At 52.2% G+C, this 26,326-nt stretch overlaps 14 protein-coding genes across 14 annotated transcripts; 8 read left to right on the top strand and 6 right to left on the bottom strand.

Moving 5' to 3' along the window:
• Positions 1 to 101: 101 nt before the first annotated feature.
• Positions 102 to 2,792, bottom strand: SAICODRAFT_56649 (uncharacterized protein; the record flags this gene model as incomplete). The annotated part of the gene is made up of 1 exon (XM_019169467.1): positions 102 to 2,792. One exon carries the CDS (start codon positions 2,790 to 2,792, stop codon positions 102 to 104), a length of 2,691 nt encoding a protein of 896 aa, XP_019024303.1.
• Positions 2,793 to 3,387: 595 nt separating this feature from the next.
• On the top strand, positions 3,388 to 4,538 carry SAICODRAFT_7346 (Clavaminate synthase-like protein; the record flags this gene model as incomplete). Its single annotated transcript, XM_019170862.1, has 2 exons — positions 3,388 to 3,720; positions 3,780 to 4,538. 2 exons carry the CDS (start codon positions 3,388 to 3,390, stop codon positions 4,536 to 4,538), a joined length of 1,092 nt encoding a protein of 363 aa, XP_019024302.1.
• Positions 4,539 to 4,820: 282 nt separating this feature from the next.
• SAICODRAFT_92254 (LuxS/MPP-like metallohydrolase) lies at positions 4,821 to 6,309 on the top strand (the record flags this gene model as incomplete). The annotated part of the gene is made up of 3 exons (XM_019171796.1): positions 4,821 to 5,043; positions 5,140 to 5,314; positions 5,375 to 6,309. The coding sequence occupies exons 1-3, from the start codon at positions 4,849 to 4,851 to the stop codon at positions 6,307 to 6,309; spliced, it is 1,305 nt and encodes a 434-aa protein (XP_019024301.1). The 5' UTR covers positions 4,821 to 4,848.
• A 105-nt stretch (positions 6,310 to 6,414) lies between these two features.
• On the bottom strand, positions 6,415 to 8,909 carry SAICODRAFT_25279 (Mak10-domain-containing protein; the record flags this gene model as incomplete). The annotated part of the gene is made up of 6 exons (XM_019166842.1): positions 6,415 to 7,641; positions 7,692 to 8,141; positions 8,196 to 8,453; positions 8,504 to 8,697; positions 8,745 to 8,822; positions 8,873 to 8,909. The coding sequence occupies 6 exons, from the start codon at positions 8,907 to 8,909 to the stop codon at positions 6,415 to 6,417; spliced, it is 2,244 nt and encodes a 747-aa protein (XP_019024300.1).
• Positions 8,910 to 9,430: 521 nt separating this feature from the next.
• SAICODRAFT_7343 (uncharacterized protein) lies at positions 9,431 to 9,718 on the bottom strand (the record flags this gene model as incomplete). The annotated part of the gene is made up of 2 exons (XM_019170857.1): positions 9,431 to 9,572; positions 9,666 to 9,718. 2 exons carry the CDS (start codon positions 9,716 to 9,718, stop codon positions 9,431 to 9,433), a joined length of 195 nt encoding a protein of 64 aa, XP_019024299.1.
• A 255-nt stretch (positions 9,719 to 9,973) lies between these two features.
• On the top strand, positions 9,974 to 11,222 carry SAICODRAFT_80029 (uncharacterized protein). The gene is made up of 2 exons (XM_019171181.1): positions 9,974 to 10,351; positions 10,409 to 11,222. Exons 1-2 carry the CDS (start codon positions 10,036 to 10,038, stop codon positions 11,170 to 11,172), a joined length of 1,080 nt encoding a protein of 359 aa, XP_019024298.1. The 5' UTR covers positions 9,974 to 10,035; the 3' UTR covers positions 11,173 to 11,222.
• Positions 11,223 to 11,559: 337 nt separating this feature from the next.
• On the top strand, positions 11,560 to 13,763 carry SAICODRAFT_56787 (acetyl-CoA synthetase-like protein; the record flags this gene model as incomplete). Its single annotated transcript, XM_019169481.1, has 4 exons — positions 11,560 to 11,661; positions 11,713 to 11,898; positions 11,956 to 13,242; positions 13,296 to 13,763. 4 exons carry the CDS (start codon positions 11,560 to 11,562, stop codon positions 13,761 to 13,763), a joined length of 2,043 nt encoding a protein of 680 aa, XP_019024297.1.
• A 347-nt stretch (positions 13,764 to 14,110) lies between these two features.
• On the top strand, positions 14,111 to 14,923 carry SAICODRAFT_25276 (uncharacterized protein; the record flags this gene model as incomplete). The annotated part of the gene is made up of 1 exon (XM_019166841.1): positions 14,111 to 14,923. One exon carries the CDS (start codon positions 14,111 to 14,113, stop codon positions 14,921 to 14,923), a length of 813 nt encoding a protein of 270 aa, XP_019024296.1.
• A 708-nt stretch (positions 14,924 to 15,631) lies between these two features.
• Positions 15,632 to 17,566, top strand: SAICODRAFT_92245 (phosphodiesterase/alkaline phosphatase D precursor; the record flags this gene model as incomplete). Its single annotated transcript, XM_019171795.1, has 1 exon — positions 15,632 to 17,566. The coding sequence occupies one exon, from the start codon at positions 15,632 to 15,634 to the stop codon at positions 17,471 to 17,473; it is 1,842 nt and encodes a 613-aa protein (XP_019024295.1). The 3' UTR covers positions 17,474 to 17,566.
• Positions 17,567 to 17,866: 300 nt separating this feature from the next.
• SAICODRAFT_7338 (uncharacterized protein) lies at positions 17,867 to 20,941 on the bottom strand (the record flags this gene model as incomplete). Its single annotated transcript, XM_019170850.1, has 8 exons — positions 17,867 to 18,593; positions 18,647 to 18,711; positions 18,765 to 19,668; positions 19,721 to 19,815; positions 19,864 to 20,112; positions 20,168 to 20,446; positions 20,498 to 20,766; positions 20,815 to 20,941. The coding sequence occupies 8 exons, from the start codon at positions 20,939 to 20,941 to the stop codon at positions 17,867 to 17,869; spliced, it is 2,715 nt and encodes a 904-aa protein (XP_019024294.1).
• An 83-nt stretch (positions 20,942 to 21,024) lies between these two features.
• On the top strand, positions 21,025 to 22,561 carry SAICODRAFT_118050 (WD40 repeat-like protein). Its single transcript, XM_019165353.1, has 2 exons — positions 21,025 to 21,293; positions 21,348 to 22,561. The coding sequence occupies exons 1-2, from the start codon at positions 21,076 to 21,078 to the stop codon at positions 22,366 to 22,368; spliced, it is 1,239 nt and encodes a 412-aa protein (XP_019024293.1). The 5' UTR covers positions 21,025 to 21,075; the 3' UTR covers positions 22,369 to 22,561.
• A 192-nt stretch (positions 22,562 to 22,753) lies between these two features.
• On the bottom strand, positions 22,754 to 24,005 carry SAICODRAFT_35042 (Lem3/Cdc50; the record flags this gene model as incomplete). Its single annotated transcript, XM_019168396.1, has 3 exons — positions 22,754 to 22,956; positions 23,011 to 23,878; positions 23,937 to 24,005. The coding sequence occupies 3 exons, from the start codon at positions 24,003 to 24,005 to the stop codon at positions 22,754 to 22,756; spliced, it is 1,140 nt and encodes a 379-aa protein (XP_019024292.1).
• Positions 24,006 to 24,747: 742 nt separating this feature from the next.
• SAICODRAFT_30251 (uncharacterized protein) lies at positions 24,748 to 25,130 on the top strand. The gene has a single exon (XM_019167633.1). It carries the CDS (start codon positions 24,769 to 24,771, stop codon positions 25,024 to 25,026), a length of 258 nt encoding a protein of 85 aa, XP_019024291.1. The 5' UTR covers positions 24,748 to 24,768; the 3' UTR covers positions 25,027 to 25,130.
• On the bottom strand, positions 24,816 to 26,296 carry SAICODRAFT_80012 (NADP:D-xylose dehydrogenase). Its single transcript, XM_019171180.1, has one exon. The coding sequence runs from the start codon at positions 26,284 to 26,286 to the stop codon at positions 25,195 to 25,197; it is 1,092 nt and encodes a 363-aa protein (XP_019024290.1). The 5' UTR covers positions 26,287 to 26,296; the 3' UTR covers positions 24,816 to 25,194.
• Positions 26,297 to 26,326: the final 30 nt, after the last annotated feature.

Raw genomic sequence — 26,326 nt, 5'->3', positions numbered from 1 at the left:
CATGTACGGGGAGGTAAACCATTCGTAGTCTTGCAAAGAGCTTGCATAACATTGCTTTTGGGATAACTTGGGTATCGACACCATCTAAAATAAAATTGAGCTCAAGCGTCCAGCCGGCCAAAAAGCTCGATCACTGCCGCTCCCAACCGCTCCAGATCATCCAAGACCTTTCCACTGGCCAACGTATACGCATACAACGGCGCCAAATTCTCATCCATGAGCGCATCCCCCTCCGTATCCTTCACCTTCGCTCTTAACTTCCCAATCTTCCTAACCAACCTATCTCGTGCTGCTTCGGCCGTCGGAAAGCCCTCGGGGAACACGATCTTCATGCGCATAGCGCTGGCAAGGAGGTAGAAGTAGAGAAAAATCGCACCGGATACTTCTTTCCTCTCTTGTGCCGTCTCCAGAACTATGGTGTTGATACCCCCTTCCAGACCATTTTTGGTTACTGCAACACGGAGCGCGGTAAACGCATCCATCATATCCTGCGTAATATCCAACAACCGCCCATAGCTATGCGTAGGAAACGGACCCTTCAATCTCGGTTCATTCGGCGCCTGTGCCAACAATCCGCGGAGTTTGAGTAAGTTCTTCTGCATGTGTACCAGGATGTCGATGCTTTGGTCATCTGCAGAGCTCATGAACCCCTGCGAGCTGACTTGTGGACGTGTGAGATTAACCGCATCTGACTTCCAAACCCAACCCATTTGGAGCCACATGTCGCTGATACCGTCTCGGAGCTCAGTGCGTGCCTTCATTGGGAAGATGTAGACGTTGATGAAGGTGCCCCACAGAACACCTGCGATAACCGCGACGAGACGATGACCGGCGATGGTGGTAATGATAGGATTGAGGCCTCCTTCGTCATCATCGTCGTCATTGTCCACCTGCCTGGAAATAGAGTACGCGTACAATGCGCACAGGTTGTACCCAAGCAGAATAAACCGACCCGTCGTGTTATGGTTTTTCGAATACACAATCAGATAAAAACACGGCAGCGAAAATAACACACCGAACAGGCTCAACCCAACCGGATGCCCTGCAAATGTATGCCATGCAAGAATAGCCACAATAGCACCGACAGCGTTTCCGAGCGTCCGGTAGAAGCCAGCACTATACGTAGCACCTTTGGTCATACCCACCACAATCATATACGTAAGCAACCCCCACTCGAGTCGATAATGAACATAATAAGGTCTCGTGACACTGATAAAGGCGGGTGCGGCGAAGACTACCGCTCCCATAGCAGTCTTAGTCGCAAATTTGACCTCGTCCTTCCTGAACCATTCGAATGTCTTCCAGATGCGATACCCCCAACTTTCACCTTCTCGTCGCGCCACAGGCTCATCTCGTCGCGTTCGTACCCCCGGCACAGGTGTCGGTCCGGTCTCCTCATCCCTCGGCGGCGCCTTGATATCCCGCGCCCTCGGCTCCCAAAACCGTGCCCATCGCCAAGTCCGGAAACATGCTTTGATCCTATATGTCTCCAGCTCCCTTAGTGCATCGAGGTAGACAAGGAGTCCGCGCGCGAATTCTTCAAGGCTGTACGAGAAGTAGTCCATACTCGCCGCGACCTCCTCCGTCTCGATACTCGGTGAGAAATGTTGGTCTTGGAAGTCTTTCATGTGGTTCGCGTACAAATGTTTCAACGTCTTTTCCCGCGCGCCGGAGTATAAGGTGACCGCCTGTCGTAAGCTGTCAATCAACTGCGGGTTGATGGTCGCGTTATACCTCGGTGGCGGGCCATACGGCAGCTCCCGGAGTGTAGCTTTGCACGTATACGCCAGAGACTTTAGCGGCGGCCCAAGATGATTAACAAAAACACTGGCCAATTTCGTCGGTGGATCATGTTCCTCCCCACACCAGTCATTATTCTCCCCCGCCTCCCGCCTCCACCGATCTCGAGCTTGCTTTAACACCGTTGACTGCAACGTAGCCGAACTCTGCAGACCAGATATGTGCTGTCCGATCCGCTGCATCACTTTCACTACCTTCTCTTCGAGATGGTACTCATCTTCCTTTCCGGCAATGTAGTACTCCCATTTTGCTTCCTTGAGGTTCTTCGCCAATGAAGCAAAGGACGCTCGATGTTTCGTCATTGCGACCCGGAAGGAGGGATGCGAGACGTCCATGTCACTCGACAACAAGAAACTCTGGGTAATCATTGTCAACATCTCCGCAAAGGAATCCGTGGTAACGATCATGTCATGTCGTAACTTCTTCCGTCCCTCGACTGGCCAGACACTCAGACTCACGACGAGGGAGCACAAGACACCAGTGAACACGATGGCCGAGTATTGCATGATTTTGTCCAACCGGAAAGTGGACAGTTGTACTGCACCTTCTTTGGTGAGCATGACGAAGATGACCATGGACATCAGCGAACAAGCAGTACTGAACGTCGAATTCTGGAGTCGTTGCTTCGCGTACGCAATCGCAAACACAGCACCTCCGCACCAGACGAAGAGTACGGTAAGATGCCCCAAAGTCGGCATATCCAGCTCGGAGAAGAATACAGCTGTCATCATACTTCCAATACTAACAGACGACGAAAACATCAATGCGACGAACGCGAAGAATGTCGCCTCGGCCATACCACCCGCTGACCGACTAGGATGGAAGTATACCGCGACGGTCGCAACGACATGTTTTCCGTCGTTCTTCCCATACAAGTCGGAGATGAACGGGATGAATGTCGCTAACGAACCCAGAAAATAGGCAATGGCGCATTTGATTAGTCCTTTCGCAATATCCGGCGGATCCGAAACTCGTTTCCAGACTACATGCATAGTCTGTTCCCACCGTGAGCGCCGTACACGGTCTCCCAATAACCCGGTTCCCACGTCATCGTCGTACTCTCCCGCAACCTCTTCGTCTTCCTCCTCAATGGTCAGCGTGGGAACACGCCGAACCCGCTTTCCGTCAGTCAAGATGACGCTCGCTTGTCGTCCCGGCGACTCGAAGTATGAAGAGGTGTCGTCATCGTCGTAACGATCTTGAGGTTTTGGAGTGCCGTATGTGGGGATTTGATGTCTGAATAAGGCGGGTTGGGGTGTTGAAGGGTCGAAAGGCAGCCCATCGTTCCATACATGATCGCTGAAGCTCACGCTCTTGCGGACGTGACTCGATTGAGCTGAAGAAGTGCCTGCTACCGCAATTACCGGAGAAGTCGAGGGTGATATGACCAAGCCGTCTTCAGTATCCCTGTGCACTGGCATAGAGGTGGATGTATACGTTGCAAGATGAGTTGTCTAATCCGCCAATCGACCCCGCCTAATGCACGAGCGAGGTAACCTCCGAGCTCCAACCTCTGGAAAAAGAATATCAACACAGGCCTATCTAATTTGTAATCATTCACATCGTAATAAGGACTCGAATTGAACAATGACCATTGAAGCCCTCCCCACCATCCATCTCGCGTCCTACCGCCTCGACCCAACCTCCACCCAGGGACTGGCTGAATGTGAGAAGCTCTACGCTGCGCTGAAGACATACTCCGCCTGTATCATCAAGGATGATCGCGTCAACCCTTCCGACAATGATGCATTCCTGAACATGTTGCAGGAATACAGCGAACAGCCTGATGCCGTGAAAGCACAAGATGCACGACCAGAGTTGTCGTTTCAGTGTGGAGCGACGCCCGCGGGCACGGAGGTATCGCGGTGTTCGAGTAAGGGAGTCAAAGCGAACCAGAAGTGCGAGACTGCTATCAATGCTGTACGTACTCTGCTACCCTTCATGCAGGTGATGAATGAATGCTAATTGAAGCATGATAGCTCGACCCCTCCGAACGCCCCCTCCAACAAACCGGCCCAGACCCCAAATGGCGCTACATGTGGCGAATGGGCACCCCGTCCTTCTCCAAATTCGCAACCCTAAACTCTGGGCACATCATCCCTGCTGCATTTCCCGAATGGGAACAAACCATGAACGCATGGGGCTCCGCACTCCACTCCGCCGTATCCACCGTCGCGGAGATGATCGGCGACGCAATGATGGGCTCCGGAAAGGGTGCTGAGAAACTGCGGAGTATCACTCAGCACGGGCCGCATTTGTTGGCGCCCACGATGGTCGACTTAGATAGACATGGGGAGGAGAGCGCGGTCTACGCTGGCTTCCACCAAGACATTTCCCTTCTTACTATTCACGGGAAATCCCGATTCCCTGGTCTGTACATCTGGGTCGACGGCAAACGCGTCGCAGTTCGCGTACCGGATGGTATGCTGCTTCTCCAAGCCGGAATGCAACTCGAACGCATCTCAGCCGGGGAGATCCGTGCGGGCTGGCACGAAGTGGCATGCACAACCTCCACGCTCGAGGCAGTAAGGAAGGCGAAGGAAGATGGGAGGAGTGTGCATAGGGTTAGTAGTACGTTGTTTTTTCATGTGGAGAGTGATGAGTGGTTGGAGGATTTGAATGAGAGGGCGGGGGCAGAGAAGAGGGAGGGGTTTGAGAGGATGTTGGCGGGGGAGTTTGTTGCGGCTGAGTTGTCCGATATTGGGTTGTCGAAGGCCGAGGCTGAGATTGTTTCGTGATAGTGTAATATGTCAGATTCTTCGAAGATCTCACGCCGGGATTAGTCGGGAGCGCACCTCGTGATGTCCCGAGAGGTGTTTTATGAAGTTCGCTTCATGGTGGATGGTCAATAACCAAACATTCCCGAAATAAGATCTAAGATCATAGTCTCCCTTCTCAGTATCTTACATATATGCTTCATCTCCCCGTACCTTACCCACCGTGGTGATTTCGCAGCTGCACTGGCGAATCACGACGCAGCCGAAACTCAACAACCCCATATACTTCAAGATGCTTGCCGCACGAAGGATCTCCTCGGCTGCCCGCCCAATGGCGCGGTCTATGGCTACCACCGCCGCCCAGATGCCCTCTTTTTCCTACAACGTCGCCGACGTCAACGGCCTCAAGGTTGCTACTCGCGATGACGGACTCCCCACTACCGCCCTTTCCGTCGTTATCAAGGGTGGATCTAGATACCAGTCTACTCCTGGAGTTGCTCACGCTTTGGAGAAGTTTGGTTTCAAGGTTAGTTCGTGTTTGGGGTGTTGTGCGGATCAACGGGGGTCTCGGTCGTTGATCTGGATTATGTGGATGTATGCTCACATATGTTCGAATTCATAGGACACAGCGGCCCGTACTGGTCTTCGTATGACCCGCGAGTCTGAGCTCCTTGGTGGTGTTCTCTCTACCCAGCTCCACCGCGAGTCCATCACCTACACCGCCCAGTTCACGAAGGAGCACCTCGCTTACTTCGTCGAGCTCCTCGGTGATGTTGTCAGTCTCCCTAAGCTTTCTCGTACGTTTACGCTTCACAATGATATACTATTCGACAATGAATGCTGATTGAATGCTGCAGCTTACAACCTTACCGAGAAGGTCATTCCTCTCTTGAGGCTCGAGTCTGAGGCCGCTCAGGCCAACCCTCTCCACAAGGCTTTTGAGACTGTTCACCAGCTCGCATTCCGTCGCGGTCTCGGTAATGAGCTCCTCTCCGGTGGCTCCTACCCTGTCTCTAGGGAGGACATAGCCAACTACGTCCGACAGACTTTCACCAGGGAGAACATCGCCATTGTCGCTTCCGGTGCCAACGCTTCCGAGGTTCAGCGCCTTGTCGCCGAATGCTTCCAGAACCTCCCGTCCACGACTGTCGACGGTAAACCCGCTACCGAAGCTTACCCCGCTCTCGAAGGTGTCGCTACCAAGTACTTCGGTGGTGAGGCTCGCGTTGCTACCAACTCTAACATCGCTCACTTCGTTGCCGCTTTCCCTGGTGCTTCCAACAAGATCTCCGAGGGTGGTGCTGAGTACACCGTCCTCGCTAACCTTCTCGGTGGTACGCCCGCCGTGAAGTATTCTGACGGTGCCTCCCCTCTCGCCGTTGGCGGTGGCGGCAGAGCCTTCGCCACCAACCTTGCCTACTCCGACGCTGGTCTCTTCAGCGTTGTTGTCGCTGCTCCTACCGAAAACCTTCGTAATGCCGCTTCCAAGGCTCTCATGAGCATCAAGGACGCCGCCCGGAACGTTTCCGCCGACGATCTTAAGATGGCCATCAATAAGGCCAAGTTCGCTGTCTTGAGCGCAAACGAGGGTCGTGCATCAGGATTGGACAGTGTCGGTCGTGCCATTTTGGAGAATGGAAAGGCTGTGGAGACCAAGGACTTGGTTGCTGCTTTGGAGAACGTGTCTGCTGAGTCGGTGCAGAAGGCTGCTGCGAAGTTGTTGGAGGCTAAGCCTTCGGTGGTGACTGTCGGCAAGGTGCACAAGTTGCCTTATTACGATGAGCTCCTCTAGATTGTGGTGGATGGAAAACGATGTATAAATGCGGGTGGCAGTGTATGGTAGGTAGTTTGAGAGCGTGTAAAAGTATCTATCCGTAATATCCATTGAAAATCTTTCTCATACCTTTTTTGCTTTATCTCCTATACTCAAGGTTTGAAACCATGCGTGATATTTTGCTTCTGCTTTGATGACTTTGCCTGATGCTGCAATGGTACTTGTCGGCATCTTTCGCACGACCTGTGAGAAGACACTATTTGCAACACATGATCGAAGGAGATCTGAACAGCTTGCTTTGTGCAGGGTTTCACACAAGCTCGTCCGCTTGACATCGATAGGCAGTTTGGTGAATAGTTCGATTGACTTCTTGGCCTGGGCAAAGTAATCTTGCGTGACTTCCAATAGTGCAGTGGCATCTACCCGATCCACGTTTGTCACCGACTTGAAATCATTGAACGGAACAAACTCGGGCGCCCCTATCCTCAAGAAAGGCTTTAGGCGCAGGTTATACCAAGTCGACTCGGCCAACTTCGACCTTTCAGGTCTCGATATTAGCCCAAGCTTTGTCAGAGCTGCTGTCAGCCTAAAGCAACCTCGACTCAGGTGACCGTAACCGACAGTCTGGAGATGCAAACTCTCGACGAACGCCAATGCACTAGCATCGCTTGGATGCATTGGCGGAAGCGTCGGTTTTTTGTTTTTCTTCGACTTTTTCGACGATAGTTTTGGAGCAGTCTTTGGAGCGCTGATATGGACCGTGGTTCTCTCCAGGTGATGCCGATGAACGTCCAAAATGTAGTCCAAATACCAGTACATCAAGGACCATTCATACGGCTGATACAACTCCAACTCAAACCCTAAAAGAATGATAGTCTCCATGAGCTGCAGTTTGTTGTGATAGACCCATGAGCTCAGCGGATACGGGTGAGACGGCCCGCGTTCTGTTTGCAAGGGCTGCTGATTCAGGAGCGTGAGTATTTCAGCATCGATTGCCTCGGCCTCTACTTGCAAAGCATCAAACTCGTATAACATCTTGATCATATTACGTCGTAATCTTGCACGGTTATGGCAAAACACGCGAAACAGGTCGACGGTGGGAATAGCAGCCTTCTGGAGGAAATCCTGAACCAGCTGATGTGCTCTAACAGCTTGTTCCGAGGCGTCTTCTGGCGCATTTACCGAAACGTGGTGGTGAACGCCCGCGAACTCTGTAATTAGATCGACCATGAATTGTTGTAGGGTAATCTTGCCAAGGACTCGAAGTTCCTGAAGGAAGAAAACCTGCAAAGACGCCCGGACATAACCAGATGCAACGGGGCGGCGGACGGCAAACGCCTGAAAGTAGTTCTGCGGGACGAAGTTAGCTACCAAATTCCATTTCCCAAGACTCGACATACAAAGAGATCAGTGCCAGAAACATATTCCGAGATGACCATCAACCCCCGCATGTCCGAGCACACACGCTCCAAGTACGCGTAAGCATCATCAACTGACCTAATCATCATTTGCCGAGGTGGAATCTGGCTAGCCAATGTGCGCTGAACGGACATACTGAAGGCCTTTGGCACTTCTTTTGCTAAAAACCTCGTTTTGCTTGCGTCCTCGACGTGTTCTAGACAAATTTGAAAGGCCGTTATTGATTCTGCTATCGACGGCGTGCTCAAAGCCACCAAGAATGCCCACCGGAGTGCGATCCTTGACTGAAGCGCCTGGGCGATTTTGTCCGTTAGATATTCATTGTGCTCTTCAAGCCACTTATTCGCCGCGTCAAGAAGAGTAAGGACTTCCTCACATTGGGCATACTCCAAGGGCGACCAGCCGAACGTCATTGTCGATACATCCTCATCCTGTATACCACTCGGTTAACATGCCATCCTAGCCTTCGTCCCAGAGAGACATACCTCATATAACTGTCCTTGCAACATCCTCTCTCTAGCATAATCCACGCACTTGATCAGAGCAAGGACGTACGGTCGGAAGACATAGTGCATCAGTGCTTCGGGCGACCCAGAGGACTCGGGTGCAGCCTCTCCATCTCGGAGGTACGTGATGTGTGATATCCCGGCGTGAGGATTCTTGGAATACTGAGATAGTATGTGCTCGACGTGCAGCGATGTGAACACTGTTTGCGAGAGTGACGTTGCTGTATGCCAGCTCATCTGCACGGCATTGATCAGCAGCTGTACTTCTGAAAGTCGATCTTTCATACCTCCGCAGCGAGCAATTGATCCATTAGCCCAACAACCTCCTCTGGTAACATCGGTTTGCACACATCAAACGCATCAGGCCCCTCATTCGGAGGGATCAATCCCGAGTCCATCTTTGCGTCCATGATTTCCAGAGCGCCAATTGAGTCGTAGAGGGAGAAACTGTCATCTTTGACAAGCTGACCGAGTTTTAGTTCTGCATAGCTGTCAGTACTGTGCGATTGGTAGGCGAAGAAGTCGTACCGCTCGTTGCTTGGAGCAGTTCTGTGGTAGCATCGTGCCATATTAAAGGTGCACGACCAAGGGAGATCTGGGAGACTCCTGTGACTTTTGTCAGTTGAGCATTTTGAGTACTGAGTAAGATACATTACCTGCAGTCACATCATTGGCAGCTGTAGGCATAGCCATTGTGGGCCGCTGTTCTCAATGTTCGAGGTCGTACGACGCGACTTGCGAAATGACGGCTTGGCAGGTAACGTAGACACGACAACGCATAGTGGGAACAAATACACGAGGTTGACAAAGCGATATTAAAGACGTTGACGATTACAATTACGAATACGAAAGGGTTGGCAATGGTCGTAAACGGATTGATGTTGCGACAGACCATGATGCACTGGAAAAGCCGCTGGGTTGGCAACAGGCCGTCGAGGGAACTGCAGGCTCGATTGTTGAGAAGCGTATACTGTGAACTCGCTGCAGTAGACGTTGATGCTAAGTGGCATGGAAGTAATCCATGGCCGCATGTAGTTGGAATCGGCTTCACCTCACCACCCATGAATGACAATGCAAAGAAACCAAATTGATATCGGTGTAGAAACAGTCCTGTATTTTCTCATTCTCATCCCCCACAGAAGACCTCACAGCCCATGCAAAATCCTCCTGATATCGTCACACTCCAGTTTTCGCAGCGTAACCACATCTCAGACTTAAGCCTTGACCTCCTCAATCAAAGTCTTGACCTCACCCTGTCTGCCACCCTCCCACTTGGCCATCTTCAACATCATCTCTCCACGGCGCTCGGCCGCGATGCGCTTCTCCTCCTTGAGGACACGGCGGACAGTGCGTGCGCTATCAGGCGAATCAGCAATCAGATCAAACGAGAGTGCCTTCCCGGAGCAGCGAGGGGGAAATTGCGGGAAAGGAAGAGAGAAGGAGACGTACCAGATGGACGCGTAGCGGTTGTAGGTCATAACGGAGCGCCAGGCAGCAGGCATTTTGAGGTATGTGTTTGGTTTGAAAGTCTGGGGATGTGAACGCTGTAGCCGGACGGCCGATGATGTTCTACACCTGCAGGGCCACGAAGAGTCAATGTTGGCCGGGGTTGCCAAATGCTGCCCCAAAGTCGCTCATAACACTATTCAAGGATATCTGGAAAGCTGCCTTCCGGATCAGCCCAGCTTTCATCGGTGACCCCTTGGTCCTTGCGTCGCGTGCGTGGTCGGGGCAATCCTGACGCAGCCTGCAAATAATAAACACCCAGAACTCCCATAAGCACTCCCCAAATCAAGCAGGCCTTGGTTGTTTCCTCGCAATGGACGACCTCGAAGACAATCTCCCTATCTCCGCCCTTTCCGACATCGACGATGACTCCGATCTCTCCGACGTCGATGAAGCCCAATTCGCTGACATCGACGTCAACCAAATTGGAGAACAACCTGTGGAGGAGGAAGAAGAAGAGATCGTGAAGCTGCCGAGTTTTAAGAGGAGGAGGACGGCGGCCGAGGGAGAGAAGGCGGAGAAGAAGGGGAAGGTTAGGCCGGTTAAGAGGCTTAGGGAGAGGGCTGAAGCGGGTACTATTGAGGATGATGAGGTGGAGGAGGAGAGGAGACCTACGGATCCGGCCATGGGTATGATTTTGTGATGATAAGTGGTTCTGTGAACTCTGACTGACGTGATGCGTGCAGCACGGAAATGGGATCTCGATAGGCAACTTGATATGGCTTTAAAGCCCCAAAAGAAGCGAAGAGTAGCCCGCGGTGAAGAGGATTTGGAAGCAAAGGCTGATGAGGAGATTGTTGACCTGAGAGTACGTATGGAGAATGCGGCAAGAGAGGATTTCGAGGCAAACTACAACAAACTGCCATCGACGTCGAAGTTGAAGTTGTTGCCCGAGGTGGAGAATATGCTGAACAAGAACTGGCTCAATGACGCTGTGCTTGACAACAACTTGCTGGGGGCGATGAAGGCATGGTTGGAACCATTGCCGGACAAGAGTTTGCCGGCCTACAACATCCAAAAGGTCATCTTCACCGCATTGCAGAAACTTCCAATCCAGACCGAACACCTCCGCGAATCCGGAATCGGCAAAATCGTCTACTTCTACCAACTCTGCAAACACGCTGAACCCTCCATCCGTCGCGCCGCTCAGAAACTCGTCGCAGACTGGACCAGACCAATCATCAAGCGTTCCAACAAATACCGCGACCAAGAAGTCGAGTCAGTCGACTACGTCGCGTCCCAGGGAACACAGAGACAGAGGGTCCAGTATCAGGATGATAGTGGGTCGCAGAAGACGAGGGTGCCGACGAGGGACATGAAGATTTATACGGTTGCGCCGAGGAGTATGGTGAGGGATAATCAGGATGCGCATGCGGCGGCGAAACAGGCCGGGAATGAGAAGTTTAGGAAGATGATGCAGGCTATGGCTGCGAAGAAGGCGAAGCGTTGAATTGAGTCGTACAAGGGCGGGGCGTTAGCACGGTTTGTGGATTGCGTAGGATCAACGGGATAAGGCATGGATAGGTGACGTTCATTCAAACGGCAGCATACAATTGCAATTGCGATTATCAAAACTTCCCTTTCAAGTCCTCGGTGTTTTTTCCCTTTTCCGCCTTGTCCGCATTTCCCGATGGGTCGTCGGCTTCGGGCCTCCCCCGCATTTCGGGGCATGTGAAAGCGCTCAGCCTCAAATCTGGGGCCGTCAAGCCCGCGGGCATCGAAGCTGCTGACCAACCGCTTCATAAGGGCCCCCTTTCCCTTGAGGCCTGTTCAGAACAACAAACAGCATACATCCATGACAGAGATACAACCACTCAAGTACACCGGTCCAACTGCCATGCAGGCTGTGCCGTTGCCTGGTACGCAGCGTGATGGATACTCGGCTGTTTACCGGAACGTCGCTTACTCTGACAAACTCATCGAGACCAATGACCCTTCGGTAGGTTAATTGTGTGTGAAGTTGGGAAACGTACTGACGACTCACCTACAGATCCGCACAATGTACGAAAACTTCAACAAGGGATGTGAACTCAACCCGAAAGGTAAATGTCTTGGTCACAGAGAATATGACCGTCAGACGAAGAAGTGGAGTCCATATATTTGGGAGACATATGAGCAGGTTAGGAAGAGACGGGATGAGTTTGGAAGTGGGTTGGTTAAGTTGCATGATGATATCGTGAAGGTGTGTTAATTGCTCATTTCGGTTAAGTGCTTTTGCTGATTGCGCATACAGCCCTCTAAACAGTCACAGTACACGGTTGGGCTGTACTCTAACAACCGTCCGGAGTGGACAATCACCGACCTTGCATGTCAAGCTTGGTCTCTCATCTCCGTCGCTCTGTACGACACCTTCGGCGCGGACGCCTCGGCCTTCATTATCAACCATTCCGAGATGTCCACGATCGTCGCATCCATCGACCACATCCCTCAACTTCTCGAGATCTCTGAGCGTTGTCCTGGCTTGAAGGTCATCATCTCCATGGATCCATTGAATGAGGGCGAGTTACCTGGCCGTAGTAAGCTGGACTTACTCGGTGCCATTGCGAAGCAGAAGGGCATCTACTTGACGGACATGAGTGAGGTCGAGGAGATTGGACGTGCATTCCCGCGAAAGCACAATCCTCCGTCAACCTCAGATATCTCCACGATCAACTATACGTCCGGAACGACCGGTATGCCAAAGGGTGTGGTCCTCACCCACACGAATGCACGCGCTGGTGTCACTGGTTGCGAGTTGGCTATCGGAGCTTCGACGACGAGCGATATTATGATTTCGTACCTTCCCTTGGCACACATCTACCAACGCAACAACGAAGCACTCGCGTTCGCGCGCGGAAGTGCAGTTGGTTATTTCCATGGCAACATCCTGGAGCTAATCGACGATATTCAGGAGTTGAAGCCCACTATCTTCTGCTCCGTTCCTCGTCTTCTGTCACGTATCGGAGCTGCGATCAAGGCTGGTACAGTCGAGGCACCCGGATTGAAGGGAGCGATCTCGAGGAGGGCATTGGCGGCCAAGTTGGCGCAGATGGAAGCTGGTGGGTCGAATTTGCATCCAGTTTGGGATGTCCTTTGGTCTCGTAAGATCAGGAATGTGCTCGGTGGTAGGGTACGTCTTGTGGTCACTGGCTCTGCTCCCATCGCGAAGGATCTGCTGCAGTTCCTCCGTGCGGCTTTGGCGTGCGATGTCGTGGAAGGTTACGGTTTGACCGAGTCCATGGCCGGTGCAGTCGTTGGATTACCTGGTGATTGCAAGCCAGGCCATGTCGGTCCTCCCATCCCGACAGTCGAGGTATGTCTCCAGGATGTGCCCTCCATGGGATACTCCGCCAAGGATTCCCCGAATCCGCGAGGAGAGATGTTACTTAGGGGCCCATTGATTTTCAAGGAGTACTTCAAGGATGAGAAGAAGACGAAGGAGGCCATTGATGAGGATGGGTGGTTCCACACTGGGGATATCTGTGAGGTCGATAGCTTGGGAAGGTTCTACATCATTGATCGTGTGAAGAACTTCTTTAAGGTGTGCATCCAGCCATGTTGATTTTGAAAATTATGCTAACCGGTTACACACAGCTTGCGCAAGGAGAGTACGTCTCCGGTGAGAGGATCGAGAACACCCTTCTCGGTGCCACCACCCTCCTCGCACAGATCTTCGTCCACGGAGACTCGTTGCAGACCTACCTCGTCGCCATCATCGGCCCTAATCCGGATACCTTCGCTCCTTTTGCCTCAAAGATTATGAACGAGCGCATCTCCGCCACCGACCTCACCTCTCTCCGCAAAGCCTGCGCCGACCCCAAAGTCCGCCAAGCAATCCTAAAAACTCTCGACCGCGCGTCCGAAAAGCGTGGCCTTAAGGGATTCGAGAAGATTAAGAACGTGCATTTGTGTTTGGAGCCGTTCACGGTTGATAACGAGACTTTAACGCCGACGTTGAAAATCAAGAGGCCGCAGGCGCTGAAGCTTTTTAGGAAGGAGGTTGATGCGTTGTATGAGGAGGCAAAGAGGGATGAGAAGCCGATGGAGAAGGCGAGGTTGTAAGATATCGTGCAGGTCTGCCCATGGCCATGGGAAACGAGGTTATGTGTAGGATATGCTTGGTTGATTCAGAACATTGCGTTGCTTAGATTGCTACAGCTATGAAGAGGAAAGAAATCTTGCTTTGGAATTGTTATCGTACGACTGCTTTTGACTTTGTGAAGTTCGAAGGTTCGAGGAGCTTCGCACGGTTCATTTGCATTTGTTTTGCCGGCGATTGGCTTCGCGATCGGGCAACTGCGTCATATTGATCATGTGGGGGATAAGGATTGACCTCAAGGACTTTTCCTTGAGGGGTTTATAAAATGGGCAACATCATTGAGATGTTTACAGAGAACCGTCGTTCCGTGATGAGCAATACGCCAATTAAACCAGGTGTTTCGGTTGCCTCGAGCTCGAGCTCACCGGTGCCAGCTAAGGGCAAGCAGCGACGCCGAGAACGCAAAGCTCCCCTCCGCTCAAAGGCCCAGCAATCAGACGACTTTACAGCTTCCCTCATCCTCCCCGACAAAGCCGTCTTCAGCTTAACTTCACAATCCCTCAGCATCAACGCTTATCTCTCCCACCTCCCCTCCGAATTCTTCCCACGTTTCTCGGCATTGAGGATACTGCACTTGAATGGATGCGGATTGAAGAGGTTACCGCCGCAGATACGTGAACTGGTGGAGTTGTGTTATTTAGACTTAACACATAACTGGCTAAACATGTTACCGTGTCAATTGCACGAGATGTGGACATTGGAGGCGCTCAAGGTTGATTATCATAGAATGATGCGATTGGATGGGCCTGCGTGTCTCCGAATCACACCGGAGAATGTCAAAGATGGTGGCTTAACAAACGGGGCAGGGCCGCCACGGTTGACAGAGTTGGCGTCACGGAGTATACTCCGACACATTCGACCCACCGACCTCGAGCCCTCAACCTTCGGCGAACTGGATATCCCGCCCCACCTCCAACCAACACAATTCCCACCAGAGATCTGCGCGGGATGCAACACTGTCATTGCACGCGTACACCCACATCACCACCGTCTGCAGACACGGCGCATCGAGTTGAAGAGACGGCAGTTTGCGGTTGCACCGCTTTTATACACATTTTGTGGAGCACTATGTATGGGGAGGTGGGAGACAGCGTATGAAAAGAATGAGAAAATTTGGAAGTAATGGAGGAACCCGAGACGGCGGTGAATGTTGGTAACGGCAAGTAAGGCGGGTAACGCTATATGGGCACGTGATTGGGCCGTGCGAGTTTGGCAGTGTCTTCGGGTGCCGTCTCGCTCGGTTAAGGAGGCATGCGCTGACATAAGACGATACACCTAGCGTTCAAGCGCCTGGTTGACCTTGAACTGAGCACCGTGGGAGCAACGCCGACGGTGGTTCACTCACCCCGCTCTCTTCATGAGCCATTTCATCATTTCATCCTCTTGAGGATCACCGCCGAGTCAGCAGCCTGAAGAACGTCCTGATATAATCAAAATGCGGCCTTTTTGCTCGGTTGGGCCATTCGGGCGCAGCAGCGTGAACATTTTTGGGGGCATCGCGCTCAGATCAGGACGTCGCGCGCGTGGGAGTTCGCCTGCCCGCATGCGCATCCATTCCAGGTAAAACCCTCGATGATCTGCAGATCGATGACCAGTTCTATCCCCGTCTGAGGGTAGCAAAAATATCGCAAACCACCATGGCCATCAAGATTGTGTCATATCTCATTGGACGACGAGCAAGTCTGGCAATGAAACAACCAGCAATGCATATGTACCAATGGCGTTGCTGAGCCAATTGCTTTCTGTACCATACGGGGTGGATGTCATGAGTATATAAACACCGGTACTTCCTTCGGGATATGTAGCAACAACAACAGCGACAACCGTAAGAATGCGTTTCACCACCACTTTCGCTGTCGCACCCCTCCTCCTCGCGTCCACGGTGCTCGCCTCCTTCGACGGAAACTTGAACTACAAGTCGCCGTCGAAGAGGCACCCTTGGTTGGGTATCGATCAGCCCAAGGTTGTCAAGCGCGCTACCACTGACCACCACGATGCCTCGGCGTTGAACTTTACTCATGGTGTTGCGTCCGGTGATCCCTACTCAGACTCCGTCGTTTTGTGGACTCGTGTTGCTCCGACCTTCCAGGCTAGCAACTCTAATGCTACTGTCAGTGACACCCAGCCATTGTATTACCACGGTAACATTTCATCTACCAACCCTATCTGTGTCAATTACAAGGTTACCGAGGCCAAGGACGTCTCCGGTGATGTGATTGCAGAGGGCACTGCCTACACTACCTCCGACGTTGACTACACCGTCAAGGTAATCGCCGAGGGTCTCGATGCCTTCACGACCTACTACTACCAATTCTCTGTCTGTGACTCCAACAAGACCTCACCCATCGGCCGCACCAAGACTCTCCCCAACGCCGACGATGACATTGATGGAAGCGTCGGCTTGGCCGTCTACTCTTGCTCCAACTACCCTTTCGGATTCTTCAACGCCTACGGAGGGCCCGTCCGCAAGGACTCGGTTGACTACGTCCTCCACCTTGGTGACTACATCTACGAGTACAACGAGGGTGACTACGGATGGGGTTACTCCATCGACCGTACTCCCCTTCCCAACAAGGGCAGCGGGTTCGAGATCACCTCTCTCTACGACTACCGTACTCGTATCGCTCAATACCGTACTGATCAGGACCTCGCCGACTCTCACCGCTACTTCCCCTGGATTCAGGTCTGGGACGACCATGAGGTCGCTGATAACACTTGGAAGGCTGGTGCGTCTTACATGAACAATACTGAAGACTCCTTCATTCAATTCGGTAACGTCTCCTTCGACCAGCGTAAAGCGAATGCTGTCCGTGCGTACTTTGAGTGGATGCCCCTCCGTCAAGTCGATATGGACGACAACCTCCGTATCTGGCGTGACTTCTCCATTGGGTCTTTGTTGGACTTGGTTATGCTCGACACGCGTCAGTATGATCGTGATATCACGGACTTGTACTGGAACACCGACTACGTCCACGCCATCTCCGACGAGCAGAGCCGTTCCCTCATGGGTTCCCGCCAGGAGAACTGGTTCTACAAGAAGCTCTCCGAGTCCCAAGAGCGTGGAGCCGCATGGCGCGTAATCGGAAACCAAATCGTGTTCTCCCGCCTCAACGAGTCCGTCGCATACGGCTCCGAGAACCCCTTGAATTACGATGCGTGGGATGGATACCTGGCGAACAAGAACAGGACGCTTAAGCACCTCTACGAGAACGAGATCAACAACACGATTTTCCTTGCTGGTGACTCCCACGCTAACTGGGTTTCCGACCTCGTCTGGCTCGATGAGCACTCCTACGATCCCTCCACCGGTGCCGGATCCATCGGTGTTGAGTTCGCCGGTACGGCTGTTACCTCCCCTTCCCCCTTCGGTGCCAACATCACCATCGGAGCCGCAAACAATATCTCCACCGCCCTCGTCGACGCGAACCGCGAACTTCAGTGGTCCGAGACGTTCTACCGTGGGTATTACGAGTTGCACCTCAACTACTCCACTGCGACTGCGCAGTACTATGGATACCCTGATATCAAGACCCGCAACGGCCATGAGATCTCGCTTGCAAACTTTACGGTGTATGCGGATGAGAACAAGTTGGCGAGAAACCCGAAGGTTGCTGGTGGTGTTGCAAATGATGGGTACCTCCGGGGTGGGAAGATTACTCAGCTTTCCAAGTAGACGTAAAACTATGTATGATGGTGCTTTCGGATGGAAACTTCTCGTGAACTGCATGATTAGTACGACTTAGTGTCTTTAGAAATATACCTGGATTGATTTTGTTAAGCATCGTTCCCGTGTGTGGACTGCAACTGGAGGGTACGAATGATTGTTCATTGTCTATCTAGGTATAATGATTCCCGAAGGAAGTGTTCTGAGGTCGTCTGAAAAGAAGGGCGGTAGGGCGGTATGCTTATGCGTATGCCGTGAGAAGCAGCGCGAAATGAAGCTGTGGGCGCCGGGGAGGTTGGGAGCGCAACACGTACTCGGGTGGCATGGGAACCAAGAAAGTTTGCCGATTATATTTGGTATTTATTAGCCAAAACAGAATAGCTCAGAGTATGTCTGCTACATTCAAAGGTACTTGTGCTCATCCAACCAAGTCTCAACAGCCCCAGCATCTCTCTTCACCCAACCAGCATGCGCCGAAATCGCATCCAAACTCTGTCCAAGAGCCTTCGAGAATGCAGCGCAGTCCTTGTCCTCAAAAAACTTGCGGATATCCTCCGCTGCATCCTCCGAAGAGAACTTGTTGACAACAGCAGGGACGAAACGGTTCAACACAACGGGGTTAGCACCGAAGCTTTGGGTGATCCTGGTCCAGTTCTCCTTGATGCACTCCCATTGTCTCTTCCTTCCGACATAGTTTGCTGCCAACATCCCGGCTGGCGTGTGGATGTCCTGGGTGGGGAATTCGCCAGCTAGCATCATGCCAAGCAGCTTGTTAATGAGCTCGATGTCCTTGATCTCACCCAACGCAGCAAGCGCATTCTCCTTAGCATCATCAGTCGGTGCGTTCCTGTAGATATTGAGCACAGCATCAAAATCAGCAGCAGATCCTCCCTGAGAAAGAACAATGCCGTAGACAGCACGACGGAGGTTAGGGTGGATAGTGGACTCATCACCATTGACGAAGGCATCAAAGCGCTTACGGGCCTCAGCCACGATCTCCTCATCACCTGCGTGTCCAGCAACGGAGATGAGAAGAGTACGAAGCTGAGCAGTCAAGAAACTCTCGCCCTTGGCAGGATACTCGAAACCAAGTTCTTTAGCCTTGGGACCAGTAAGCTCACGGGTCAACCTGTTGGTTAATGATTAGCCACAATGCATCGACGTTTCAAACAATCAACAAACCTCTTCAACGCAGCCTGCACCTCCTCACTCTGCTCAAACCACGCAGATCTCAACCCAGAAAGCCTCTGTAAGAACACATTAGTACGTGCTTGCGCAAATAATGGACCAATTGCTCTACCATGCAAACTTGCTCCCAAACAACATAATTCTCCTCTCCCTTCAACTGACTCACCAACTCCAACAAGCCACTCGTACTCCCAAACCCACTAATTCCCATCAAGGCCGCATCAGCAACCAACCCGACACGGTCACTGGGCGACAAAAGACTCTGGTCCTTAGCCGCAACTTCACCAAGTGCAGCCAAGCGCTCGGGTGAGTAATTGACGCGGTAGACACCGACCTGGTCAGCGTTAAACTTAAAGAACTCGCCTTTCTTGAGCATGGGCAGGGTCGTCTCCTTCTCCGTCAACGCAGTAATCTTCTCGATATCCACCTTCGACAACGAAGAGATACCCGAAGCACCAACACGCAGAGCAAGAGGAACCCACCAGACAGTCTCGTCCTCCTCAGGCTTCACATCCCCAGTTGACAAAAACCTCCTCTGCGTGATCGTTGTTCCATCTTCCTTGTCAACGATATCGAGGACGGGATATCCAATGTTCTTGATCCAGTTGTTCATGAAACCACCGACATCCATCCCAGACTCCTCAGAGATCGCAGACCACAAATCCGCAGTATGGGCGTTGGAGTAGGAATGCTTCTTCAAATAACTAGAAACACCCTTCAAAAACGCATCAACACCGACATGGGACGCAAGCATACGAATGCTAGAAGCACCCTTCTGATACGAAATCGCATCAAAGATCTGGTTAATCTGCAATGCATCACGAACAGGAACCTCAATAGGATGCGATCCACGAAGAGAGTCCAGGTGAAGCGCAGTCTGAAGCGAACTGGAAACGAACTGATCCCAAACCTTCCAGGAGGGCTCGAGGTGGTCGACGGCGAGCCAACCCATCCAGGTAGCGAAACCTTCGTTCAACCAGAGTTCATCCCAGAATTCCATGGTAACCACCGTATAACTTGTCAGCTCTGTTTTCCACGGCTGAGAAATCATACATACAGTTTCCAAACCACTGGTGCGCCAGTTCGTGAGCGACGACGTAGACCACTCTCTGCCTGTACTTCTCGTCACTCTTGCCCTCATCGAAAAGCACCGCAGTCGTTCTCTGAATGTTCGTCAGCGTTGTCCTGCCTCATTCAGTTTTGCCACTCACGTATGTAATCAATCCCCAGTTCTCCATCGCACCCATTGCGAACTCTGGCACAGCGACAAGGTCACACTTGGGCAGCGCGTAGGGAATGTCAAAAACAGACGAGAAGTAATTAATGATCTTTGTTGCAGCATTCAATGCCACATTCGCAGTCGAGGAAAGACCAGGGGTGGTGTAGACACGAACGGGGATGTTGGGGTTAGTAGAGTGTGCCTCGACATACTCCATCTTCGCAACAACAAAAGCCAAAAGCTATAGGAAGAACGATTAGTCCAGCATTTCCGGAAAGTCGAATTTTTCTTCTTACATAAGTACTCATAACCGGCGTCCTCTCAAACTCCACGATCTTCAACCCCTCTGCACCCTCAGGACCAGGACCCTTCTCTCCTCCCTTCTTGCCGTCCTTTGCGGGCTTCTCGGATTTGACGGACATGTTACCCAAAGCTGTCAACTCATCCGGTACAGTCACGGTACAGTCAAATGTCGCCTTCAAGGCGGGTTCGTCGAAACAAGGGAAGGCACGACGGGCGTCAGTTGCCTCGAATTGGGTCGAGAACATGTATTGAGTCTTTCCGTCAAGTTCATACTGAAAAACAAGTTTAGTATATCAATGCAGATGACTTGGAACGTGCTGTACCTTCGACCGGTAGAATCCAGACATCTTGTCGTTAAGCACGCCCTGGAACTCAATCCTCAAGTCCGCCTGCGCTCCCTGAGAAAGCTTGTCCGGAAACTGCAGGGTTGCGATCTGCTTCGTCTCATCGAGTGTGATATCGGTAGCACTGACCTGTTGTTCGGTCTTCTGTACGGTGGTGACGATGGAGGCTTTGGTGAGCTTCAACTCGACTGAGTTGATCAGGATCTTGTCAGTCGCCTCGGCGATGTCGAGTTTGATGGTCACGACACCTGTACATTCTTAGCCATGCTTGATAAAAAGGACATGAAGAAGTGTACCATCATAGGTAAACCCGCGTGCACCAGTGAAGTCAAAGTTGTAAAGCTTGAGGTCGTAGTGCGATGGCTTCACCCAGTTGGGCAGAACCTCTCTCTCAACAACCAAGTTCGCGTCTGTCAGACACATATCGCTTCAGTTGATCTCGCTGGTGACGTTTACCATCTCGAGTCGTGAGTGCCTGGGAACGCGCGGGAACCCTGGGGGAGCGCAGGTGCTGTCGATACGCAGTTCGATAAAGCTTTCTCGGTCGAAAATCCTTCATGGACAAATCAGGAGCTTCAGACGAGAGGACGACCATAACTCTAGACGGCGCGCCGAAGCTGCTTGCTCGAGGTGTCCTATCAGCCGGTGCCACTGATGAGCGGAACGGCCATTCAAGAAACAGATCAGCGACCTTCTTCAAGAGCGTGCAATGGTCGCCGGACGGATCAACATTGCTCTCCGTAATCGAGAATAATCATCTTCAAAGCTGGATTGTGTTCGTGCTCTCATCCGTCATTGTATGCGCTGTGCTGATCCGCTCCCGCTCTAGACCCCCAGACATCCTCGAACCTACAAACCTCACCACACGCACTCTATCCCCGTACACTACAACACGCTCCGCCGAATCAATCCATGCAGCCCTCTTTTACCCCTTCTACTCCCTCCAAAACCCCTCAACATGCCTCTACCTTGCCTCCTCCCGCGACCACCCCATCCACCTCCACAACTCCCTAACAGACCAAGTCGTCGGTTCATATCCAAACATCAACCACGTCGAGCGCTTTCTGGCGGCGAATTCGATGTGTTTTGCGCCTGATGGGGCACACTTTGTTGTGGGGACTATGGAGCGGATTGCGGTATTTGATGTGCATAGGTTGGGAACGGGACCAATGTCTGTTATACCCACGGTACGGAAGTTCGACTCGATGTCGCAGCAGGGTGTCATATCCGCACTCGCTATTGCTCCTTCTTCGCCTTCGTTGCTAGCTGCAGGTAGCTATTCCCGTACCGTGGGACTCTACGACATCTCCGCACCCCCACGCTCGTCTTGTGTCGCCGTTTACCCCGTCGAGTCGAAAAGCGGTGGAGTCACACAAGTAGTCTGGAGCACGTGCGGACGATACCTGTACGTAGTCTCGCGACGCAGCGACGGAATCGAAGTCTGGGATATCCGCGGTACCGGCGAAGTCCTAGGCTCCTTACGCGGCAGAAACGCCTTCACGAACCAGAGAATCAGTATCGACATCTCACCCGATGGCCGGTCCCTTCTGAGTGGTAGCGTGGACGGTAAAATGAGAGAATGGAATGCAGTCATTGATGGATCGGAGTTGTCTGGCGAGCCTGTGCGTGTGTGGGATGCCGCGAGTGCGGGCACGACAGTTGCTTCGGCGACGTATAACCCTGTTTATCCAAAGATGGTGGCAACGTGTACTGGGCAGAGATCTGAAATTGACCTGGAGGATTCAGAATCGGACTCTGATTCTGGAGTGGACTCGGAGCAAGAATTTAGGAAGCCAAGGCTGCGCCGACAGGACGTTGAAAGCCAGTTGGATTTATGGTTATGTGGTTAATGCCTGGTTAAGCGATCTGGAGGGTCGGATTTTGGCAGCCAAATTGCCTCCAGCTTTGCACAGCCGAAGGCCTTGCAAGCAGTCTCGGTCCTTCGTATAAGGGAAGACAAACGTTCAGCTCACGCCCTTGACGCCTACGACAAGACAACAGGGTTGGCCACTCGCGGTGAACGGCAGAGACAGTATACCATTGAGAATCATCGAGCTCAATGATCTAGTTCGTATGGGTTATGCTCATCGGACATCTAGACGTTTTAGAAGGCACGCTGCCTATATTGATGAGCATTCCCTACCTGATTAAGGAATTTCAAACAGAAAGCGAGATACCTAGAAAACCCAAAGAAAACAACGAAAGCAAACTACCAAACCCTTTGCGTGATATCGCCTACTGCGACCACGACAAATATCTATGATCTCCCAACTTCCTCGGCTTGATCAAATGTCTAGCCGTAAACAACGCTCCAAGGATGATACACAACCCCGCAACAACAAGGTACGCAATACCCAAGAAATCATTACGTCCGCCAATAACGGAGCGGGTGGAGAGGAGAATAGATTTGGTACCGTCGTACTCAGTTACCGGGAAGTCTGTAGGTACGCAAGTTAGCCATCGTAGAAACAAACGCGAAATAGGATACTTACTAAGTCCGATGGAAAGTTCATAAGTACCAGCCGGAAGGGAGTACGAATCATTTCTCCTCGCTAACTTGGAGAAATCCGGCAACCCCGCCGTGCGCATCCACACCATCAACTCCTCATCGTCATGAATCGAATACAAATCAGACGCACTGTAGGTGGCTCCGTACCTCCCCACCCAGTTCGGCGGCGGCAGACAGGTTTCGGGGGTGTATGTGGTGTTTTTGTAAAGATCCTTGTCGGAGGACCAGGCGATGTTGTTCTTAGTCAAGACGACGATCTCTGCCGCACCGCTTGGAGGGTTAATGGCAGTGAGGTCGGAGAACGTGTCGTTGAATTGAGAGTTGGCGATCAGACCACATGGATAGTAGGGAAGGTCTCCGTCCTTGGCGAGGGGACTGCAAGAATCGGTGCTGTCGACGTCGCTAGCGGTACGTGCGTGACCGGACAGTTGTTCGATGTCGACGGATTGGATGTAGCGACGGTGGTTCTGGTAGAAGTTGGTGAGGTGGTAGTAGAGGAACCACGGGGCACCGAATTTCTCGGGGAGGTTGAACCTGATGTTGCACACCGTACCGTTGCTACCCGGGTAGGGGTTGACGCTGGTGTTGGTGGAAATTGACCACTGCGCTTGCAGCTTCGACTTGTCAAACGACGCTGACAGATACTTGCTGGGTATCGTCGCGAAAGTTCCGTTTTCAGCTGACGTGATGCAGTGTGTGTAGTCAATCATAACCTCCGATACCACACGGGAGGCATATAAGAGCAATCCTCCGATCGGCGCAAAGATAATTCCAATAGCAAAAAAGATCGGAAGCACCGTCTTCGGTGTCAGGATAGGCTGCCATGCCTTTAAACGCTGTTGTCTGAAAGCCTACATGTCCATTTAGTCAACACGCGACGCAGAAGGACGCGAAGAAAGCGCGACGAACGGTGTTTCCCGGCTTCCTAGACTTCTCCTTCTTGCCGACATTCACAGATCTCTCGTCTGTATCTGACATTCTTGGCTGGATGTTTTGTTCAGCTAATCTTGGCGATATGTAATGTTGGATGCTGTCCCTGCAACAGTACTACCGGTGCGTGCGTTCGGCCCGATGCACTGTGCCGAATACGCTGTCAAATGACAATCAGAAAAGGCCATTCTTATTTAATAACGAAATGCTTATTCCCTGCAACATCCCAGCTCATAACAGGGCGAGTCAACGTCATCGTACACAGCCTCGCGGATCGGATCCCCGCTTAATCAGAACTACGCGAGAGCTTATATTCAAGGCTTCGCCTCCTTCAGCCCAATCTCGTTCAAACAAACCGCATACATCCCCAATCAATAACACAAAACACACAATGTCTCCTCCAGGACCCCCTCCAAACGACCTTCCAGAAGGCTGGATCGGTCAATGGGACGATCGCTACAATGCCTGGTTCTACGTGGATACCCGTACCGGCCAATCAACCTGGGAAAAGCCCCAGCGCTTTGCACCCCCGGCTGGACCTCCGCCTGGTGCTGCGGGCGGGCTACCTGGCTATTCCGGCGGCGGACAAGGATACCACGGTGAGAAGTCACACTCGCCTTATCCTGATCAGCAGCAACAGAGGCACGACGGCGGGTATCAACAGTCGCCTCAACAGTATGTCGGCGGATCTGGATCAGCATTCGGCGGCGGAACGTACGCCGGCCCAGTAAATCCCCAACCTCAGAAGAAGAGCGGACTCGGTGGTCTCTTCTCCAAGTTCTCTGGCAAGTCGTCATCGTCCTCCGGCGGAATGTTCGGCGGTGGCAGTGGCGGTGGATATGCGCAGCAGCAGTACGGCCAACCACAATACGTACAACAGGGTTACGGACGCAAGACGGGTGGCATGGGTGGAATGGGTATGGGCGGTGGACTTGCCCTCGGTGCGCTCGGTGGTTTGGCGGCTGGTGCTATGATGAATGAGGCTTTCGATGATGATCATGGCGATTATGGAGGAGGTGACGGTGGTGACTTCGGTGGAGGTGATGATATGGGTGGAGGAGACTTCTAGGCTTGAGGGCAGTGAGAAGATTGCTGTACGATAACGATTGTCACTGGTTTGGTTGAGGAATAGGAGTCACCCAAAGGCGTTGTCGGTTGGTATAATAATGCGCTATATAACTATTCGATCTGATCCCTGAACGATGAGATAACGGTATATTCGCCTTCCACCTTGAAGTTAATGTCCCATGGGCTTCACATCCAACGTCTCGAGCGCCTCCGGGTACCTAAAATCACCCTGCTTCCTAATCTCATCATACGTCTCCATAATCACCACACTTTCATCCAACGGCATAATCTCACTCTCCTTCTTTCCGTCCCTAATACAGAACGCGACCTCATCGGCCTCCCACCACATACCGTTCCCACCCTCAATAGGGAAGTCGTTCTTCTGGACCTCGCCATCACCGTTGGGAATGACGGTGAAGGATGTGGGGCGGTAGGGAGGGGAGGGGATGCAGACTTGGGCTTTTGTGCCGACGATGCGGACGCATGGACCGGCGGAGTAGTCGGACTTGGGGTCGCTCTCCAAGGAGTAGTTGCAAGTTGCAATGGCCGTCGTTCCGGGCCACGCCAGGATCGCCGTGGTAAACTTGTCAACGCCGGTCTTCTCATCCTTCAGAATCGCCGCCTTAACCTCTGGCTTTGTATGTTCGGGGTCAAGATGATACACCGTCTGGAAGATATGCAAGAACGAGTATACTCCCAAATCCAATAACGCCCCGCCCGCGAGGTTCGGGTTCGTGATCCGATCGATGTGTTCGATGCTCTTCCCATTATCAGAGAAAATTTGCTTGATATCGCCGAGTTCGCCGGAGGAGATCATGCGGCGGAGCTCGATGCTGAGGGGGAAGTAACGGGTCCATTGAGCCTCCATCAAGAACAAGTTCTTTGCGCGAGCAGTCTCGACGAGTTTGCGGGCTTGTCCGGCATTAACTGTAAACGCCTTCTCACACAAGACATTCTTCCCAGCCTCCAACGCCAGCATGGCATTGGCGTAATGATGCGAATGCGGCGTGGCGACATAGATCACATCCACATTCTCATCCTTGACCAATTCCTCATAAGATCCGTAGTGTTTCGCGTCCTTTGCTCCCGTGGTCTCGGCAAACTTCTTGGCTTTGTCGACGGAGGAGGAGGAGCCGGTTGCGACGACTTTGTGGATCACGTCGACGTTGCGGTGGGATTTTGGGTCAAGGAGGAGGTCTTTGGTGAAGGTTTCGGCGATGCCGCCGCAGCCGAGGATTCCCCAGTTGAGAGTGAAGGTCATTTTGAGTTGGGTTGGGGTATTGCTTCTGGTGTGGTGTTGA

This window comes from Saitoella complicata, assembly GCF_001661265.1.
Source record: "Saitoella complicata NRRL Y-17804 unplaced genomic scaffold SAICOscaffold_11, whole genome shotgun sequence".
In the NCBI taxonomy this organism is placed as follows: Eukaryota; Fungi; Ascomycota; class Saitoellomycetes; order Saitoellales; family Saitoellaceae; genus Saitoella; species Saitoella complicata.
The sequence above is the reverse complement of the archived record's forward strand: the minus strand, read 5'-3'. Positions and strand labels throughout refer to the sequence as shown.